The sequence below is a fragment of the Entelurus aequoreus genome, linkage group LG16 (genome assembly GCF_033978785.1).
Source record: "Entelurus aequoreus isolate RoL-2023_Sb linkage group LG16, RoL_Eaeq_v1.1, whole genome shotgun sequence".
Classification (NCBI taxonomy): domain Eukaryota; kingdom Metazoa; phylum Chordata; class Actinopteri; order Syngnathiformes; family Syngnathidae; genus Entelurus; species Entelurus aequoreus.
The window spans coordinates 19,797,909-19,819,353 of record NC_084746.1 but is presented as its reverse complement, the minus strand read 5'-3'; the positions used below and the strand labels follow the sequence as shown (position 1 = coordinate 19,819,353).

At 43.3% G+C, this 21,445-nt stretch overlaps 2 protein-coding genes across 8 annotated transcripts in view; both read right to left on the bottom strand.

Annotated features, from left to right (window-relative positions):
• Positions 1-919, bottom strand: part of LOC133630688 (anoctamin-1-like) — a 242,799-nt gene extending 241,880 nt beyond the window's left edge. For 5 of the 6 annotated variants that reach the window (XM_062022331.1, XM_062022333.1, XM_062022332.1 and 2 more), the window contains exon 1: positions 732-919. In XM_062022331.1, the coding sequence (XP_061878315.1) occupies positions 732-775 (44 nt within the window). In that variant the 5' untranslated portion in view covers positions 776-919. The remainder of the gene's footprint in view (positions 1-731) is intronic. The other variant, XM_062022335.1, reaches the window with a different exon arrangement.
• A 4,535-nt stretch (positions 920-5,454) lies between these two features.
• LOC133630687 (uncharacterized) lies at positions 5,455-12,959 on the bottom strand. Of its 2 annotated transcripts, XM_062022329.1 has the most exons (6): positions 12,898-12,959; positions 11,679-12,667; positions 11,493-11,624; positions 10,198-10,369; positions 9,891-10,043; positions 5,455-9,613 (listed from the first exon to the last, which is right to left on the bottom strand). In XM_062022329.1, exons 2-6 carry the CDS (start codon positions 12,043-12,045, stop codon positions 5,623-5,625), a joined length of 4,815 nt encoding a protein of 1,604 aa, XP_061878313.1. In that variant the 5' UTR covers positions 12,046-12,667; positions 12,898-12,959; the 3' UTR covers positions 5,455-5,622. The 2 variants fall into 2 exon arrangements, with proteins under 2 accessions (XP_061878313.1, XP_061878312.1); XM_062022328.1 differs by having other exon boundaries at positions 11,493-12,667.
• Positions 12,960-21,445: the final 8,486 nt, after the last annotated feature.

Here is a 21,445-nt window from a genome sequence, read left to right as displayed (position 1 = left end):
ACTGCCCACCGTTTGCTGTTAGCCTGTCCTCCTCTTGTACGCCTTGTGAATACTTCCCATGGGCCAAAAATGTCCAAGCCCACATAAGAAAAGGGGGGCTCTAGCTGAAGTCGGTCTACTGGCAGGTCACTCATTATTTGCTCCTCAAACTTTCCTCTCAGTTTCTTGCATGTAACACACTTGTTTATAACTTTGCCAATGCACCTTTTTGCACCTACAATCCACAGGCCACTTTCTCTGACCGCCCCTTCGGTAAAGTGTCTCCCTTGGTGGTTAACCTTTTCATGGTGATGTCGCACAAGGAGGGTGGTTATGTAGTTGGTGCCTGGTAATATAATAGGATTCATTTCTTTTGCTTCTAAGCCTGAGCGAATAATGCGACCACCGACTCTCAATAGGCTGTCATTTCCAATGATGGGGTTAGGCTTTATGAGCGGGCTGTGTTTGGAAAGATTTTGTTTTGCTGAAATGCATTTGATCTCATCTGCATACGTTTCTTGCTGAACATTTTTCATCATAATGTTCTCAGCTTGCTCTAACAGTTCACATGTAATGGCTGTTTTACAGATATGCCAACCATTACAGTCTTTGTTTGTTTTGGAAGAGGAGAAGCATTGTGCTACGTGAATCAGGTTTGCTACAGTTCTTTTCAGTGATTTCCATGAGGAAAAGCGTTCCCAGCGTTTTGTGTCTAACACGGTTTTTGTAGTGTTTGTGCAGAGGGTTCTTACCTCTGGGCGCACCTCTGCATCACTGTCTGGCTCCAGTAGCTCATACAGATGTTGCTCTGGCTGGATGTCTGAAGAGCACTGTAGGAAGGCCGGCCCTGTGAACCATGACGTTTTCTGCAACTCTGAAGCTGGGACAGCGCGTGAGCCGTGGTCAGCAGGATTTTGATCCGTTGCGACGAAGTGCCATTGCTCAGGTGTTGTTGACTCTCTGATGCGTCGAACACGGTTGTTTACATAGACGTAGAAGCGCCTTGACTGGTTGTTGATATAGCCCAGGACCACCTTGCTATCTGTGTAGAAGCCAATTTTGTCTATTTGATGGTCAATCTCATCGCTTATCACTTCTGCCATTTCCACAGCCATAACTGCGGCACAGAGTTCAAGCCTGGGGACTGTAAGCTCCGGCTGGGGGGTGAGTCGTGCCTTACCCAGAACAAAGCCAACTTCTGTTGTGCCATCAGCAGCGGTAACTTTAATATAAGCAACTGCACATATTGCTTTCATAGATGCGTCCGAAAAGATGCATAGTTCTACACATTTGGCTTGAGAAAGTGGGATGTTAGAGTATGTGCGCGGCATTTGGAGGTTACTGAGGCATTGTAGGGACTGCTGCCATTCTACCCATTTCCCTCTCATGTCCTCGGGCAGGGCTGAATCCCACTCTGTAGTGTGCAGCGAAAGTTCTCTCAAAAGGAGTCGTCCTTGGATGATGACTGGAGACAGAAACCCTAGCGGGTCAAATACACTGTTTACTGTTGAAAGGACCCCTCTGCGTGTGTAGGGTTTATCTGTATGGGGGATGTGAAAGGTGAAATAGTCTGACATTATGTTCCATTTTATGCCAAGGCTTCGCTGATCAGGAAGGTCGTCCTTGAACAGGTCCAAATCCTGGAGATCTTTGGCACGGTCCCCCACTGGAAAAGCATCCATCACCTCAACTTTATTGGAGGCTATTTTGAGGAGCCGGAGATTTGAGGCTGCTAGCATTTCTTGTGTTCTTTTGACAAGATTGATGGCGCCTTGCTCAGTGGGAACAGACTTCAAGGCATCATCCACATAAAAGTCTCTTTCAACAAACTGACGCACATCTGCCCCGTATTTTTCCTCACCTTGTTGTGCAGCTCTTCTTAGCCCATAGGTTGCTACTGCAGGGGAGGGGCTATTGCCAAAAACATGGACGCACATTCTGTAGTCCACTATGTCATTTTTGGTGTTGTTGTCTTTGTGCCACACAAATCTTAAAACATCTCTACAGTCCTCTCTTACTAGAAAGCAGTAAAACATCTGCTGAATGTCTGCGGTTATTGCAACTTTATGCTTCCTAAACCTCACTAGTACACCCAATAGACTGTTGTTTAGGTTAGGCCCTGAGAGTAACGCATCATTTAGTGACATACCTTCAAACTGTGCGCTGGAGTCAAATACCACTCTTATCTGCGATTTTTTCTGTGGATGGTAGACTCCGAAAAAGGGCAAATACCAATACTCTTTGTTTTTCTGTACTGGGGGTGCAAGCTCAGCATGTCCATTGTCCATCATCTTTTGCATAAAGTCTGTGAGGTGGGACTGCATTTCTGGGTTTTTTATGAGTGTGTGTTGCAGTGACTTGAGGGGACTAACTGCATACTGGCGGTTGTTTGGTAGTATTTTCCTTGGCTCACGAAAAGGTAGTGGGGCCACCCAGCTCTTTGACTCATTTTGTGTGAACTCATTGTCCATAATTTTGAGGAATAACAGATCCTCCATCGAAGGTGCAAGCTTGTTGTCATTTTTAGTCTGACAGAAAACATCTCTTCCAAAGCTTACGTTGCTTGCATTTTCTTTCATTTTTGTGCTACTGAGAGCTAGCTGTCGATCTGGAAGATTAGTCTCTGATTTGATAGTGAAGTGATTTTCACAAGGAGGAAAATGAGTGGGCCTCCCATTTGCTAGAACGTGAGTCTTTAAACTGGTGACCTCTGAAGGCTTATGAGTGCTGCCCAAGCAAACTTCTCCCACTATCACCCAGCCTAGATCCAGCCTCTGTGCATATGGTGCATTGTGTGTTCCATTGATTTGACTGCGCACTTTATGGACTCTTAGAATGTCTCTTCCGAGTAATAGAAAAATCTCAGCACTGTCATCGAGAGGTGGTATTTTGTGTGCAATACGTTCGAGATGAGGATGACCTTGTGCAGCGGCTGGAGTGGGAATTTCCTCTCTTTTGTTTGGTATCATGTTACACTCGATCAACATTGGTAGCTGTATTGCAGTGGCGCCATCTATGGACTCTATGACGTAACCAGAGGCTCTGCGACCAGCTGTGAGACCTACACCAGAACAGGTCTGCAGAGTGTATGGCGCTGCAAGGCTGTTAACTTTGAACATATCCAAAAACTCAGAGCGTGCCAATGACAAGTTACTCTGGTCGTCCAACATGGCGTACATTCTTTTGCTCTTGCTGCGGTCATTAGCTGGGTAAACACTGACCAGGCATATTTTAGAACATGACTTTCCTAAAAAGCCCTCCCCACATACCTCAGTGCAACTTGCAACGACTGTTTCCTCCTGCCCATCTTCTTGCTCCCTGCCGTGATATGCTGGAGGTAAGGAAGACCTGAGAGGAAGGGAAGGTGAGTCTGGATGCAAGGCAGAAGGGTGCTTGTCAGAGTCACATTCAGAACATTTAACTGCTGCTTCACAGTTACGAGCCACATGTCTGGTAGATGCACAGCACTTGTAACATATATTATGTTGCTTTAACAGTCTCTTCCTATCTTGTAGAGGTTTTTCCTTAAAACTTCTACAATGTTGTAGTGCATGAGGTCTGTTATGTACAGGACACCATTTGTCTGGTTCATTAGTGGGTGTGGCTGTTACGCTTGTTTTATGCACTGAAACTGTTCTGCGGTTGTTACTGTAATTTTCTCCAAATCTGTCCTTTTTTACTCCGCTGATGAATGATGGCTGGATATGGAAGCTTGGGTCGTTGCGTGCCTTTGCTTGTGTCTGAATAAACTGCAGAAAGAAGGTAAAAGGAGGAAAAATTACTTTATATTCCTGTTTGGAGCGCGAGCCTTCCATCATCCATCTGTCCTGTAGTTCATACGGCAATTTTTCCACGATTGGAGCGATGCCTCTTGCCGTATCAAGATAGGACAGTCCATGTAAATATCCTTCTTGCATTGCTGAATTGATTTCCAACAGTAAATCGCTTAGCTCTCTTAGTTTTAGGTGATCTTTTGGCCCTATTTTGGGGAACTGGTCAAGTTTTGCAAAAAGAGCGCCCTCTATGGCCTCTGGCGAACCATAGGTCTCTTCTAGCCTGTCCCAGATGAGTTGTAATGCAGCTGGTGATTTGTTTATATTCACTGCTCTGATACGACGTGCATGTTTAACTGACTCTGGGCCCAGTGATTTAATCAGGAGGTCAATTTCTTCCCCAGCTTTAAGATCAAGACTCTCTGTAGCGTTAGTGAATGATGATTTCCAAGCTAAATAATTTTCTGGTTTGTCATCAAACTTTGTGAGCTCAGACGTTAACAACTGACTCCTTACTAGATATTTAGCAAGTTCATTAGTGTCATTAGAATGATATTGAGCGGGTGAGTAATACCGGTTGCGGACAGTAGAGGGCGTTGTATACATAGGAATATTATAAGCACTGTTTTCTGGGGGTCTTTGGGGCTGATAGTCTTTTGAGACTGGGTACAGATTCCTGTTGCCTATCGGATTCCTTAATTTTTACTTTGTTTATCCCTTCATCTAGTTTAATGTCCTTTGTGTTTATTTCATGTGGCTCTTTATCACTGGGCTCAATGCTGGGCTCACTGTGTTTTCTTATGTATTCAGCTGTCCGCTCATGGGCGCTTTGGAGTGAGGGCAGATGAATATAATGTTCCACTGTCGTTTCCAATCTTGCAGCAGCGTCCTCCATCACTGCTGCTTCGGCGGCGGCAGCTTGTGCTTCACCTTCTTTCTCGAGTGCATGAAGTGTTGCTTCCAATCTAGCTTTTTCTAGTTTAATTTCTATTTATTTCTTTGCAAATGCAGCTCTTAGACGGTGAGCTGACATGAGAAAAAGTGCCTAGAAAATGAATTTCGCTCCCACGTCTAAGCACAACTTGTTCAATGCATTTTTGCATAGATAATACCCTTCTGGACTTTGGGTTAAAAGTTCAGAACATGATACCTAGCCAAATTTTGTCACAAGCCAGAAATGTATATAGAGGTAAATCACAAAAAACGAAAATCTTGTGCTGCAGTTTTGGCTTGTAAAATATGTCTTATTCATTTTGGCAACACAAAATCTTTCTCAAATATCATAAATACATATACCTAACATCTGAAACAAATATTGGTGCCTTAGTATACTCATATGTGAATTTAGATCATGAAATGTAGCAAATTTCTTAAAAAACGATTCAACTGAAGTGATTTGCCCCAGCACAATGAAGCACACACTTATTAAATTTAGCTAAAAGCTTATGTATCATACATTAAAAAAATGTCACAACCTTCTATGTAATCAAAGGTACAAAAGAAGTAACACACCGTGGCCAAAAGTGGCTTAAAATCTAGCAAAATATTACCATGCACCCCAAAACTGGAATAAGGCAAAAATGGACAAGATTAAAATAGATGCAGTAAAGGCCCAAATTGGTATAAAATATGATAAATATTTATTAAAGTAGCAAATTGTTTCACAGCATGTGTCATTTATACCCCCCCCCCCCCCCACACACACACACACACACAAACACACACAAAAGACCAAAACAAATTTGAAAAAAAAGGTAATACAGACATTATTTAAGCTTTACCGTTAAAATGGCAGTGTGGCATCTCGATAATCAAACATCTTGATAAAGAAACAAAAGTGGCAAATTTTACATGGTGACATGGTGCGTAATTACTCATCAATATCACTTTCATCTGTGTCATCATCCCATGCACCTCTTTCTTCTGTTTCCTTTGAAACATTTCCACAGTTCTGGCAGTGACATAAATCAGTACAAGACATTTTTGCAGACATACATGAACATCTTTCTGTTTCACATTTGCTTGTCTTGCAACCACAGTGGACTACCTGCAGCACACTATCTGGGGCAGGATTTCTAGTCATCCATCTTACTGTTAACTCCCCATCCTCAATGTACCATCCATTGCCAATGGGTGAAGGGGCACACATCATACCAGTCAGGGAATGTCGCATTACTGCTGCTTGGTAGTTTGCCCTTTTGCAGTGTTGGTGGAGGGCATCACTTGTTGGGGGAATGGACAGTTCTGGCAAAGCTGACGATGCCATACAGAATGCTTTGTATCTTGCATCGTTCACGTCTTTGGCAGATGCCTGTCCATACAGGTGGCACACATATTTGCTCAGTGTTTTGAACGTAGACTGGTCAAGGTTAAAACTGCTGCCCAGATTTGAGAACGCAGTCAGGTATTCGTCTTTCTGACAAGCAAGAGAAAATGTCTTCCTTTTGCCCTTGCCATGAAAGGCACTGGTCGAGTCACAACCTGTGAAGGTATGGATGCCAATGAGTGCAGAACAAACACTGTTGCCAAGAGCTGCTGCCACCTTAGCCACGTCTATGATCCTCGTTCTGTTGCCTACTCCCGTGAAAAAATACAAGCTACACTGTAAAGCTCTTTGAAGACTTACAGCAATCACTGCCACATCAGTGTCAGGGCTTTTGATGACAACAGTTTGATGTTCTTGTGCAGCATGCTGTGCATGTAAAAACACCCTAGTGTCACATTCCTCATGGTCACATGTCAGTTCGTGAACAGCACTGACAGTTTGTGAACCCTCTTTCACAGTAACACAGTGACACAGTTCTCCATGTGCTATGTACAAGCTGAAGTCCCTGCCCAAAATGGTGAGATCAGCATCTCGCCATGCAACAAAGAGGAATTCTGCCAGTGCTGCTTTGTTGGTCCCATTAGATAGAAACTTTTTCCACTGTGTGGGTGCCTTCTGATCCCGTCCATAGATCTGCACCTGTTGTGTACCACCCTCAGCTCTCCGTGACCGCTCTAGGTTTTTAATACTGATTTCTGGATACTGGTCAATGACAAAGTCTATCCTTGTACACTTGTGCTGCAGAGCTATCTTGACCACGTACTGGAGTAAGTTGTCAGCCAACTCTCCAAAGGTAGCTGGTTTGGAATGCATGGCTTGAATGACTGCCATGCCATCGAAGAGAATAGCTCCATCTGACGGAACTTGCTGAACTAAGCAGTCTTTGTCTTTGTTCTCCAATATATTCATCAAGGCAGATTTGTCTGTTTTAGCAAGTGACCCATCAGTACTGGCTAAGGGATATGAAACCGTTCCCAAGGAGTAGGACAGAATTTGCCTCAGGTCTACCTTTCTACTTTGACCAATAATGAGTAGCCTGGAGAAAAGTTTCTTGTCTGCACGCAGAATGACATCTTTGGCTGCTGCAGATTTTGTCTTTGTTTTTGCCTGGTCACTAAAGGTCTTCAGTTTTTGAGCCTTGATGGGGGCAAAAATGTCGACTGATTTTGTTAACAGTCTTTGGTCAATAAAGACTTTGACAGCTTCTTCCCCCCTTTCTGGTGCTGCAAGCAAATCCTTCTTGACCCCTTCAGATGCTACTGTCCCTGAGCTAAGACAAACAATGCCATCTTGGTGTAAGTCAAATGGGTTCAGCATGGAATCAATGGTGGAACTTATTCTGGTCACAGCTTCTTCATCGGCATGAATCCGTGAGCGGTCTAGATCTTTTCGCCTTCGTGTTTCTGGGGATTTTCCAGACATTGACTCACATTGTCTAGCTATGGCAGCTCGTTCATGTTGTGACAATATCCAGCGAGACACTGCAGCCCTATTTAGAGTTATTCCTGTCCAGCCACCCTTTGTCTTTGAATCTCTGTTGCATGTTTGCTCAATAGCCTGGTCACAAGCAATGGAGGCAAATCCATGGGCACTTTGATGTTGAACAGTCCACTGACCTTTCACACTGAGGTCTTTGTGACAAGAAGGGTGTGTTATAGGCAAGTTGACCATTTCCATCCAGTATGTAGGCAAATACCTAGCATAGTTTACACGATCATAAGCAAAAAACCATGCCATCATCAAGCGCACTGTTGACAGGTGAAGCTGCCAGTCTGATTCTCGTGTAGCTCTCACAAACAGAAGGAGTATTTGCACCATGTCAATGTAAGAACTCCAGAAAGCAAACGTTGGGTTTTCGGCAGTTCTCTTTTCCACAAAGAGAGCATACTTTGAACACATTTGGTCAAATTTCTGGTTTGCACACAAAACATCCACTGTTCTGTCTGGGAATGTGTCTTTGATTTCACTGATGACAGCCATGCACTCATCTCTCCCCGCTGGTGTCAAAGAGTCTAAGAATGTGCTGAATCTGGCACGTTGCAGGCTCTCATACATAAGTTTCTGTGCCCTCATGCTGCGGTTGTAATGATGACCACTGATCACACCATTGATGGAACCTGGGGCAACAACTTCAGACTCAATGAGTATGTCTTGCAGTCCTGCATCACCAAACCTTTTTCCTATAATCCCTAGGAAAGACATGCAAGTATGAAACTCACCAAGTCTAATCACAAGGCGTTTTGTCAATTCCTGGTCCTTCCAGCGGATTTGCTGAGCTTTGGCATATATAGCCTGGTCAAAAACTACCACTACATGGTCCAGTGCTAGCTGATCAGCAATTTCAACACTTCGCTTCAAAATCGTGTTAACTGTTGACATCTCCGTCGGTGAAGCCTCAATGACTGGAAGATAATACAGTGCTGACTTTGGCAGAGTGGCCCCACTTTGGAGCAGTGTATGGAAACCTGTCCAGCTTGGCACTGTGCATGCTTCAGCATCTGTGTACTTTACTGAAACATATGCCAGTTCAGTTTTGGCAGCAGATACAGTGTTCAACCTGTATGTTTCTGCATCCAATGGAACACTTCCATGGTGACTCAAGTTCTGTGGCCCGTGTCTTTTAGACTGTTGGTAGTGTTCTACGGGGTAGCTAGGAGGTGGTTTGAATGATTTAACTGCCTTCTGTAGTGGCTGTCTCTCTGTTCTCGACACAGTTTCAGTGACAGAACTTTGGAGCATAATGCCATTTGTGTGGTGAGTAGTTCCATGACCTGACAGTGTCTCCTCCCCAAAATCAATGTTGTCCCACACCAGTATTGTGGGTGCCTTCTGTGCGAATCCCTTGGGTATTTTGTTTCTACCCTCTAAAAGTTGTAGCTGAGCAAGGCTAGTGTCAAGACTGACAACTGTGTCCCGTGAAGCACAATGTCCTAACCTATTCAGCAGTGACAGAACATTTGATGAACCTGTTAAATGGCGAACAGTTAGACCAAGACACAATGACTTGGGTGTCTGCTTTCGACCTTTAGATGCCAGATACACAATGTCTTGACAAAGAGAGATAACCTTTAGATTCACATCATCAGGAACATCAACATAACAGGCTAGTGTTGGCTCTTCTGTTGCACCTATAATCCAGGCAATGAAGTTGTACAGTTCAACAGGCACAACAGATTTAGCTTCAGATACATTTAAATCCTCTGCTGTGGGAGGCCACGGGCATTTCATACCGGGAGAGTCACTTAGAAGGCGCTTCAATATCAGCCCTGCACTGTAAAGTGTCCTTGTGTTCTCCGTGGTATTCTGACCAGCTGTTGTACTAGCCGTGTGTTCACTGTCACTTTCAGCTTGGCTTTCAGCTTGGCTCACCTCAGTTGACTCGGTAGTTGATGGTGATGTGCCTGATGGCAGAGGTACCCTGTCTGCTAACGATAATGTCTCAACAAAAACCATTTCAGAGACGTTGCGCTGGGGAGGGCAGTGGAAAACCAGCTGGGGGAAATCACGGACCAACCTTCTTTTCAGTTTATCCCTCCTGAAACATAAAGTTAAAGGGAAATATGAGCACATTACACACAGACACACAGACACAGACACAGACACACACACACACACACACACACACACACACACACACACACACACACACACACACACACACACACACACACACACACACACACACACACACACACACATCAATGATAATCAAATTACTTTAAACATACTCTCATAGCCTTTATGGGGAGAGACTAAATCTATAAATAATAAACTTTTCAGTATGAATATTTTATTATTTTTGTTTCAGTTACCTGTAGCCTGAAGCATCAAGATCTTCGTGCTTCTTAACGGTGTCCACGAACAACTTCCTTAGCTTGTCCATTCTCAGCACCTCTTTGTCAATTATAATCCTTTGACGGATCACTTGGTCACAGAAGAGGTTGTAGCTGTCAGCAAAGGGTTGTCTGAAAACACACACACACACACACACTTAACATGTGCAAAGAGTCATGCTTTCAAAGCTGTATCTTAAGCAAAACTAAATATAAGCTGCATGTTGTTGAAATTTTTTTTACTTTTTAAATGTGAGCAAAATGACAGTACAGTGTAATTACTCACATTTCTTCATCTCTGGTTGCAGTGTGCGTTGCTGTAGACAGTGACAAGAACCTGGTGTACTGTCTGTAACAGGTCCTATGGTACCGGACCTCTATAGCAACACAGTCTTTGTCGTTGATGTGCAGAAGAATGGCAGCATCTTTCTTAATCTCAGCTGCCTTCAGCAACTGGCCTTTAAAAGAAAAATAATTAGAATAAGCTTTATTGGCAAAATCAGAGATTTACAAGTAAAAAAGTGTGTGTGTGTGTGTGTGTCTTGAGTGGGGGGTTGGAGAGGTATTTATGACCCTGTGATTTACGACTCTGTGATGTGAGCTGCTGAACTCCCAGCTAAACATTCCAAGATTCAAGATATCTATTGTCATATGCACAGATAAACAGACAGTCACACTGCACAATGAAAAGCTTATTTTGCTGGTCCCCCTTGCAAATTCACAAAATATAAATATAAATATAAACTTAAGCTAAATAAAGAATCACAGAATATAAAAATTAAACAAGAATAAACTTAAACTATATTGCACACTTACAATAAACTTACTAAAAATGTAAATGCTAAGGATGTTTAATACTAATAAATATAATAAAATAAAATAAGAAACAAAAATAAAGAAATAAGATAAAGTAAATTAAAGTGTGGATCTTACAACAGATCTATAGTGGGCATGAGTAGACAGAAGCAGTATTGCACATTCAGTTCACAGTGAAGATGATAATGGATGATATGACAATGATGATGTATAAAGTGCACTATGCATTCTTCAATTATTGTAGCAGCAGTGGAGGTGACATGAAGTCACAGCAGGGATGTGGGTAGTGGTCACAGTTCAGTCAGTTCAGGGATGAGGGGTGAGGTGTGAAGGTGTGCGGGGGGAGGGGTGGGGGTTGTGATGTGTAAATCAGTCCAGGGGTGTGTGTGTGTGTGTGTGTGGGGGGGGGGGGGAGATAGAGATTGGGGCTGTGGTGTGAAGGTATATGGGGGGATGGGTGGGGCTTCCTTTTCTAGGCCAGTGGTTCTCAAACTTTTAAATTCCAAGGTCTCCCCTTAACTCTGACAGTGTATAAATGGTCCATTTGGTTATTACAAAGTAACAACACATTCTTTCAATCCTACGCTATGTACTGTAACATTATTACTATAGATTCACACACGTGTGTGTGTGTGTGTGTGTGTGTGTGTGTGTGTGTGTGTGTGTGTGTGTGTGTGTGTGTGTGTGTGTGTGTGTGTGTGTGTGTGTGTGTGTGTGTGTGTGTGTGTGTGTGTGTGTGTGTGTGTGTGTGTGTGTGTCACATACCTGCCGACACGGTTTCTGCTTGTGTGAGTTGATCCCTCTGGCGTTTTCCTCCCACACGAGTGTACTTTTCCACTTTTTGACAAATTATACAGATGGCTGGCAGGACGGGGCCGGCAGAAGCAACGGGCAAACCTGAACGAGATCGAAGTTTCTTTCGGGGAGTTTCAGACGTGCCTGCTGACTGACCTGCGGCTGCAGATGGTTCTCCCACCGCCCGTGCGGTCCTTTTCTCGGCATAAAACAATGCAGATTTATCTGTAAAACGTCGGTAGCATGTTGCGTGAAACCCAGCGTCGTCAGGAATAGCGTCAAAATCTACATCCGAGCAATGTTTATAGATTTCTGCCAGATGCTTGTTCTGGTCTTGCAGACAAAGCCACTGTTTTAAATAGTTTCTGTATGTGTCCCACCGTGTCCGAGTGAAGTGCTGGACGTCCTCATTGTTCACAGATGAAAGATGCATATAGCATCTTTTATTTTCCTCTTTACGCACTTTTTTTCTAACTTTTGAGGTCTTTCGTTCCTCTTCACTCTCGGATGTTGTCGTCGCCATAGCAGGTATGTTGTTAGAATAAAGCTGCTACCTGATTGGTCCATGTGACCAAAACCGCGCCACTCCCCACTAGATATCACTGCGCCTCACTGAAAAATAGTACCGGCTTTCAACACCGATTACACAAAATGGGCTAGGTGTCAATTTCCGAACTTTTGGTATCTTACTTACTACCAGTAAATCTATTTTATGAAGTAAAAATGATGTTGTGCCGTTGGTGTGGGAGCGAAACTGAACGATATGAGCCTTGACCACAGGCACTATCTGGCCTGGGCAGCTTCTGCTTTTGCACGTGCTGTGGCAGCTGCTAACGTTAGACTTGCGGCAGACGATCTGGTTCCGGACGATCTGCTTGCCCGGGAAACCGTAGATTCAGCGTTCTCCATTGTTCGTGTTGATGTACTCACTATGCCTTTACGCTGACTTAACAACGTCTGTCGTGCTGGTCTGAAAACAGCGTATGACAGTGCAGCCTGGGGTTCAGCAGTTCATCGAAAGGTGTCCCTTTTCACTGTACTGGCTTCATGAAACCTTTTCACTTTCCAGTTAGTTAAACACCCCCACACAAGAAGTCGCAGAAGTCAGGATGAGTTGGACCCGTTTTTATATGGCAGGTGTGAAACTATAACAAACAGATACAGTATAGGTGCATCAGTATACACAAATAATGCAGCAATTATTAATTAAAGCTTAACATAAATCATATACTGTCTCATTACATTGATATGAGCCAAAATAATGCATTCAAAATAAGACTTGTAAATAGTTCCTTAAACATTAAATTAACTACTTAAATGTACTACTTTCTAACATATATTCCATCTAAACATCATTTTTTAATGCAATACTCACAGGGAATGCTTTTATGAACTCTAACACAGCTACAGAACAGAACAACATGCCGTCTCCGTGGCCTGAATCACATTACATCATCCTCTCTGTGCAGCATGGCCAGGACACTCACTTCCTGATTCTCTTAAAGAGCCAGTGCACACAATACTAATGGCAGAGCCAGAACAACAAATGTATTTAAACATAACTCTTAAACGACACATGCAAAATTGCTAATAATGCCTGGAGACATGTTAGTTTTACTAGAAAAAATATATTTTGTGAGGTTTGCAAAGACACAAGTTAGTTTTTTTTATTCAATATGACATTAAAACTGTCATACTAAATATGAAAGTTATATGAACATAACACCTAAAAAACACATGCAAAATGGCTAATATTGCCTGGACAAATGTATCTCTGTAAATTTAACTGGAAAACAAATATTTTGTAAGGTTTGCAAAACCAAAAAGTATTTTTTGTAGGTTTGCAAATACAAAAAATAGGTTTTACACATATTGCTATAACTGCCACAGTAATTATGACAGTTTTTTAGACATAACTCATAAACCACCCTTGAAAAAAGGCTAAAAATGTGTGAAGCAATGTATTCTTAGTTTTACCCGAAACATATGCTTTTTTAAGGCTTGCAAACACAAAAAGTAGTTTTTTTACTCAATATGACAGTAATGTTCTTTAAATCCTGAGATAATGCGAAAAAAGCAATAAAAATGTATTTCATCAAAATTCCTAAACAACATGCAAAATGTCTAAAATTGCCTGTAATATTGAATCCATGTGAGTTTAACTAGAATCAGTTGTTTTTGTAAGGTTTGCAAATACAAACATTAGGTATTACACATACTGACAGTATAACTGACACATTTAACGACAGTTATTTAAACATAACTCCTAAACTACACAAGAAAAATGGCTAATAATAGCTGAAATAATGCATTCTTGTGAGTTTTACTCGAATCATATGCTTTTTTAGGCTTGCAAACACAAAAAGTAAAAAACAAAAATACATTATGTCTAAAAATGCCTGGAATATTGTATCTGTGTGAGTTTTACTAGAATCATTTGTTTTTGTAAGGTTTACAAATACATCATTTAGGTTTTACTCACTATGACAGTATACTGTCACACTCAATATGACAGTTCTTTAAACATAACTCCTAAACAACACATGCAAAATGGCTAATAATGCCTGGAGAAATGGGTCTTTGTTAGTTTTACTAGAATAATGATCTTTTGTAAGGTTTTCAAAGACACAATTTAGTTTTTTTTTCACTCAATATGACGGTATAACTGTCATACTAAATATGAAAGTTATATAAACATAACTCCAAAACCAAACATGCATATGTCTTAAAATGCCTGTAATATTGTATCCATGTGAGTTTTACTAGAATCAGTTTTTTTGTACGGTTTGCAAATACAAAATATGGGTTTTACTCACTATGACAGTATCTGTCACACTCAATCTGACAGTTATTTAAACATAACTCCTAAACCACACATGCAAAATGGCTAATAATGCCTGGAGATATGTATCTTTGTGAGTTTTACTAGAAACAATATATTTTGTAAGGTTTGCAAAGACACAAGTTAGTTTTTTTACTCAATATGACAGTATAACTGTCATACTAAATCCATCCATCCATCCATCTTCTTTCGCTTATCCGAGGTCGGGTAGCGGGGGCAGCAGCCTAAGCAGAGAAGCCCAGACTTCCCTCTCCCCAGCCACTTCGTCCAGCTCTTCTCGGGGGATCCCGAGGCGTTCCCAGGCCAGACATAGTCTTCCCAATGCTTCCTAGGTCTTCCCCATGGCATCCTGCCGGTCAGACTTGCCCTAAACACTTCCCTAGGGAGGCATTCGGGTGGCATCCTGAGCAGATGCCCGAACCACCTCATCTGGCTCCTCTCAATGTGGAGGAGCAGCGGCTTTACTCTGAGTTCCTCCTGGATGACATAGCTTCTCACCCTATCTCTGAGGGAAAGACCCGCCACCCGGCGGAGGAAACTCATTCCGGCCGCTTGTACCCGTGATATTGTCCTTTCGGTCATAACCCAAAGCTCATGACCATAGGTGAGGATGGGAACGTAGATCCACCGGTAAATTGAGAGCTTTTCCTTCTGGCTCAGCTCCTTCTTCACCACAACGGATCGATATAGCGTCCTCATTACTGAAGACGCCGCACCGATCCGCCTGTGGATCTCACGATCCCTCTACTCCTCCTACTTATAGCACACACAGTCACACATATATTGGACTTTGGGGGGATTTTCCTGCGGAGAGGCATGGCGGGGGGATGAGGATGCCTCCTATGGGGCTCCAATCCTCCTGTCTTGTGCCCTGCTCGTCCATCCCTCAATCTTAGCTGCATATTAGACACTTCGGATTTGGGGGGCCCGGCTTGGTTGGGACCCACCAAGACCTTGATGTCCCCCAATTTTAATCGCATATTTAGTTCCCACAAGCATACATATCTCACTCACGCTACAGTACACGCATCAATAGGGACTGGAGGTCGGCTGAAATGGCTGACCTCCTAATTTTAACTACACAGTAGACACTCTGGGGGCCTTGTCGGCGCACCCCTCATTGCCTTGTCGGCCGGCGCAGATGCGGTCTGGTGGCCTGCCAGGCTTTTATTCATTTATTATTATTATCATTTTTTTTTAAATTTATTATTTCTTTTTCTTTTTATTATTTACTCATTTTATTTTATTTTTATTTTCATTCTTTTAATTTATATATATATATATATATATATATATATATATATATATATATATATATATATATATATATATATATATATATATATATATATATATATATATATATATATATATTTTTTTTGTATTTATTTTATTTATTTTATTTTAAATTTTAAAAAAAAATTTAATTTAATTTTTTTAATTTTTTAATTTTTATTATTATTATTATTTTTGTTTAATCTTATTATTTATTTGTGTGTGGGTCTCGCTTCCTGTTGGGTGGGGTCCGTGCCCGTGCGTTGGTGACTTGATGTGGTGGCGGTGCGGCGCCCATGTCTGGTCTGGATGCTGTGTCTCGGTTGTTTGGGCGGTGGTGTGTTAGTGCGGGATACATTTCCCTGTTCTCAATTGTTGATGACTGATGTAAACAAGCAAACTAATCCCCCCCCCCCCCCTCCACACCCCGGATTGTAAATAATGTAAATAATTCAATGTGATTATCTTGTGTTATGACTGTATTATCATGATAGTATATATCTGATAGTATATATCTGTATCATGAATCAATTTAAGTGGACCCCGACTTAAACAAGTTGAAAAACTTATTCGGGTGTTACCATTTAGTGGTCAATTGTATGGAACATGTACTTCACTGTGCAACCTACTAATACAAGTCTCAATCAATCAAAAACAACTAAAAAGTCAATCATGGAACTGCGGCCGAGGGTGTCCTGGTGCCAAGTGCACATATGGACACCCTTATGTTTGAACATTGTGTTTGTAATGGACAATGCGTGACGAGCACAAAAGTTTAATAACAAAGCACCACTTAGGTTCAGATCCGGGTGGCCATTTTTCCCAATCACGCCTCTCCAGGTTTCACTGTCGTTGCCAATATGAGCGTTGAAGTCCCCCAGCAGAACGAGGGAATCACCCAAGGGAGCACTCTCCAGTACTCCCTCAAGGGAATCCAAAAAGAGTGGGTACTCTGAGCTGCTGTTTGGTGCATAAACACAAACAACAGTCAGGACCCGTCCCCCAACGCGAAGGCGGAGGGAAGCTACCATCTCGTCTACTGGGTTAAAGTCCAACGTGCAGGCTTTGAGCCAGGGGGCAACAAGAATTGCCACCCCAGCCTCTCATTGCTTGCAACGCCAGAGTGGAAGAGAGTCCAGCCCCTCTCGAGAGAACAGGTTCCAGAGCCCTTGCTGTGCGTCGAAGTGAGTCCAACTATATCTAGCCGGAACTTCTCCACCTCGCGCACCAGCTCAGGCTCCTTCCCTCCCAGCGAGGTGACGTTCCACGTCCCAAGAGCTAGCTTATGTAGCCGATGATCGGACCACCAAGTGCCTTGCCTTCGGCTTACGCCCAGCTCACACTGCACCCGACCTCTATGACTCAGCCCATGAGTGGTGAGCCCTTGGAGGAGGGGACCCACGTTGCCTCTTCGAGCTGAGCCCGGCCGGGTCCCATGGGGACAGGCCCGACCACCAGGCGCTCGCCATCGTGCCCCACCTCTGTGCCTGGCTCCACAGGGAAGCCACGGTGACCCGCGTCCGGGCGAGGAAACATCTAGGTCGATTATTACTTTTCATAAAGGTCTTTGAGCTGTTCTTTGTCTGATCCCTCACCTAGGACCTGTTTGTCTTGGGAGGCCCAACCAGGGGGCATAGAAGCCCCCAGACAACATAGTTCCTAGGATCAGTGGGACACGCAAACTCCTCTACCACTATAAGGTGGCAGCTCAGGAAGGAGGTTAACTCCAAAACCAAACATGCAATATGTCTAAACATGCCTGTAATGTTGTATCTATGTGAGTTTTACTAGAATCAGTTGTGTTTGTAAGGTTTGTTAACACAAAAAATAGGTTTTACTCACTATGACAGTCCATCCATCCATCTTCAACCGGGTCGCGGGGACAACAGTTCCAGCAGAGACCCCCAGACTTCCCTCTCCAGACCAACATTAGCAATTTCCTCCTGGGGAATCCCGAAGCGTTCCCAGGCCAGAGAAGAGATGTAATCCCCCCCATCTGGTCCTTGGCCTGCCGCGGCGTCTCCTCCCAGTGGGACGTGCAAAGAGGACCTCCCTAGGGAGACGCTGGTGAGGCATCCGCAAGAGATGCCCAAACCACCTAAGCTGGCTCCTTTCCAAGCGAAAGAGCGCGGCTCTACTCCGAGTCTCTCTCGGGTGACTGAACTTCTCACCCTATTTCTAAGGGAGATGCCAGCCACCCTTCTGAAGAAACTCATTTCGGCCGCTCGTATCCGCTTCTTATTCTTTCGGTCATGACCCACACTTCATGACCATAGGTGAGAGTAGGAATGTAGATAGCTCAGTAGACCGAGAGCTTTGCCTTCTGGCTCAGCTCTCGTTTTGTCACAACAGTGCGGCAGAGAGACTGCAATACTGCCCCAGCTGCTCCGATTCCCCGGCTGATTTCCTTCTCCATCTTTCCCTCACTCGTGAACAATACTTAAACTCCTCCACCTGGGACAGAGTCTCGTCCTCTACCTGGACTGTACAAACCATCGGTTTCCGGCTGAGAACCATGGCCTCAGATTTGAAGATGCTGATCCTCATTCCAGCCGCTGAACACTCGGCTGCGAACCGATCCAGTGAGAGCTGAAGGTCACGAACCGAAGGTGCCATCAGCACACAAACAGCAGTGACGCAACCTTTAGCCCCCCGAGACGTATACCCTCTCCGCCATGGTCACGACTCTGCCTAGAAATCCTGTCCATGAAAATCACAAACAGGATAGGTGACAGAGCGCAGCCCTGGCGGAGACCAACCCCCACTGGAAACGGATCTGACTTACATCCAAGCACCCGGACACAACTCTCGCTTTGGTTGTACAGAGATTGGATGGCCCTCAGCAGGTTCCCCTCACTCCGTACTCCCTCAGCACCTCCCACAAGATCTCCCGGGGGACCCGGTCATACGCCTTCTCTAAATCCACAAAGCACATGTAGACTGGATAGGCATACTTCCAGGCCTTCTCCAAGATTCCCGCAAGAGTAAAGAGCTGATCAGTTGTTCCACGACCAGGACGGTCCACATTGCTCCTCTTGAATCCGAGGTTCGACTATCGGCCGGACCCTCCTTTCCAGTACCTTGGCGTAAACTTTCCCAGGGAGGCTGGGGCTGGGGTATCAACCCCTCTGGTCCCCCTTTTTGAAAAGGGGAACCACCACCCCAGTCTGCCACTCCCTCTGCAATGTCCCGACTTCCACGCAATGTTGAAAAGGCAAGCCAAGACAGCCCATCAACACCCAGAGCCTTCAGCATTTCTGGACGGTGGGAGTTGAAGTCCATATAGAGGACTCCTCCAAACGTTCCCAGTTCACCCGCACTACATGCTTGGGTTTGCCAAGTCTGTCCAGAGGTTCCCCCGCCATCTGACCCAACTCACCACCAGATGGTTGATCAGTTGACAGTTCAGCATCTTCTCTTCGTTTTTTATCGTAACCCTGGGGGGGGGGGGGGTTTCTAGAAAAAAAAAAAAATTGTAAGGTGTGCAAAGACACACGTTTGTTTTTTTACTCAATATGGCAGTATAACTGTCATAGTAAATGGGAAAGTTATATAAACATAACTCCAAAACCAAACATGCATTATGTCTAAAAATGCCTGTAAATTGTATGTATGTGCGTTTTACTAGAATCAGTTGTTTTTGTAAGGTTTGCAAATACAAAAATTGGGTTTTACTTACTACTCACACTCAATGTGACAGTTATTTAAACATAACTCCTAAACCACACAGGAAAAATGGCTAATAATGCCTGAAATAATGCATCCTTGAGAGTTTTACTCGAAACATATGCTTTTTTAAATCTTGCAAACACAAAAAGTAGTTTTTTACTCAATATGACAGTAATGTTCTTAGAATCCTGAGATAATGTGAAAAAAGCAATAACAATGTATTTAAACATAACTCCTAAACAACACATGCAAAATGGCTAATAATGCCTGGAGACATGTATCTTTGTTAGATTTACTAGAAAAATGATCTTTTGTAAGGTTTGCAAAGACACAAGTTAGTTTTTTTAATTCAATATGACAGTATAACTGTCATACTACATACAGTTATTTGAACATAACTCCTACACTACACATGCAAAATGTCTAATATTGCTTGGAGAAATGTATATTTGTGACTTTTACTGGAAAACAAATATTTTGTAAGGTTTGCAAAAACAAAAATTATTTTTTATTCAATAAGACAGTAATGTTCTTAGAATACTGAGATAATGCGAAAAAAGCAATACAAATGTATTCAAACACAACTCCTACACCAAACGTGCAACATGTCTAAAAATGCCTGCAATATTGAATCTATGTGAGTTTTATTGGAATCAGTTGTTTTTGTAAGGTTTGCAAATACAAACATTAGGTATTACACATAAAGACAGTATAACTACTGTAGTGGATTGTCCGAAGCTTAAGCAAGCAACAAAAGTAGTTTAGTACAACAAATTTATTTACCCATTATCAGAAGTGCAGGTTGAATTAAGTTGTCCGTGCAAGCAGACACAATGTACTCCAGAGCACACAAGACACACACAAGCCAAAATCACTCCCGAGTTCCGGTCTTCTGCCATTCATTTATATGTCTGTTGTGCGTCATCGTTCCTTATCAAATGCGTCAATGTCTTGTTTTGCTTTTCCTATCTGTTCCATAACAACTCGAATTCTGTAGACAGGTTGGCACGACTCAATATTCACTTTTGTCCCACAACTGGTCCATTCAATGGCACAAAATACAAGAGTATTGAAAATGAGCGGACATTCTTAAAAGACAAGAAATATAGGTCAAAAGGTCAGAAATTCTACTACATACCCTCCTTCCAGGGTCTTAAGACCCTGGACCAAAACAATTTCTGATATAGACCACTAACTTAAATCTCTACCGCAGATAGAGGCAAAAACCTCAATGTTTTTATACGAGGCAAAAATTCCGTCCATGACCCTCCTTCAGAGCGATCGCTGTTACCAGCCTGCAGTAAAACCATCTCACAGAACACAATTAGTGGCCTACCCTTTGATTTAGTAAAGGAAAAACAAATACTTTGATCATGAACATCATTGAACATAAATAGATGAATGTATATAGACTTATGACTGTAAGACATTTTCAAAAATATTTTTCCCGGCATTTGCAATGAATGTAGTTACCAATATTGTTAATTATCAATTGATTTTGAACACACAACTGAATTTCGTATGAGTCCATGTTCGATTAGTGCTCGTATAGATGGCTCGGTGGTGCCTCAGGCTGGTGGCCTGCCAACACCTCGTTGGGCTTTTGGCTGCCCTGGTGAAGAAAGAGATCCACTCAAACAGTCTGTCTCTGTCTCTTCTTGGGGTGTGGTTCAGTCCATTGGGCAGACTGTTCAGTGGCCGGTGCATGCTGGCCGCTTTGGGGAAAACTCAGGTAGAGTTGGAGCTGTGGGGGCTTTGGGGAAGGCTGGGGCAAAGTATGGGGCGTGGGGCTTTGGTCCAGGCCCTCGGCTTGCTTCAGGCCTCCTCGCTGCTTCGGCACTCCCGACACTTCTTTCCACAGCTGCTGGAGTCCCGGTGGACACATTGGCTGGCAACCTTAGTTGTTCTCGTCATCGCTGGCAAGGTGTTGTCTCTCCTCTCGGTTCCTTCCAGTCAGGTATCGGGTGTTGGTCCTGGATCGGCTTTGACCGTGCCCCTCTTAGCGAGTGCAAGGGAATCTGGAGTGGCTGCTTTCATCCTCAAATCTGCACAGAGGAACTGGCACACAAATTCTACATTTTGCAAACTTACCATTTTGGTCTCATGGTCTTTCCACCTTCCTAGGAAGCTGCTGGTC

Bases quoted from the DNA above. Each gene is read 5' to 3' on its own strand.
- LOC133630687 (XM_062022328.1), bottom strand. From the start codon at position 12,045: ATGGCGACGACAACATCCGAGAGTGAAGAGGAACGAAAGACCTCAAAA. The intron at 10,370-11,492 runs GTATGTGACACA...TTTCTTTTAAAG, and splicing joins AGCAGAAACCGTGTCGGCAG to GCCAGTTGCTGAAGGCAGCT. The intron at 9,614-9,890 runs GTAACTGAAACA...TTTATGTTTCAG, and splicing joins CTTGATGCTTCAGGCTACAG to GAGGGATAAACTGAAAAGAA.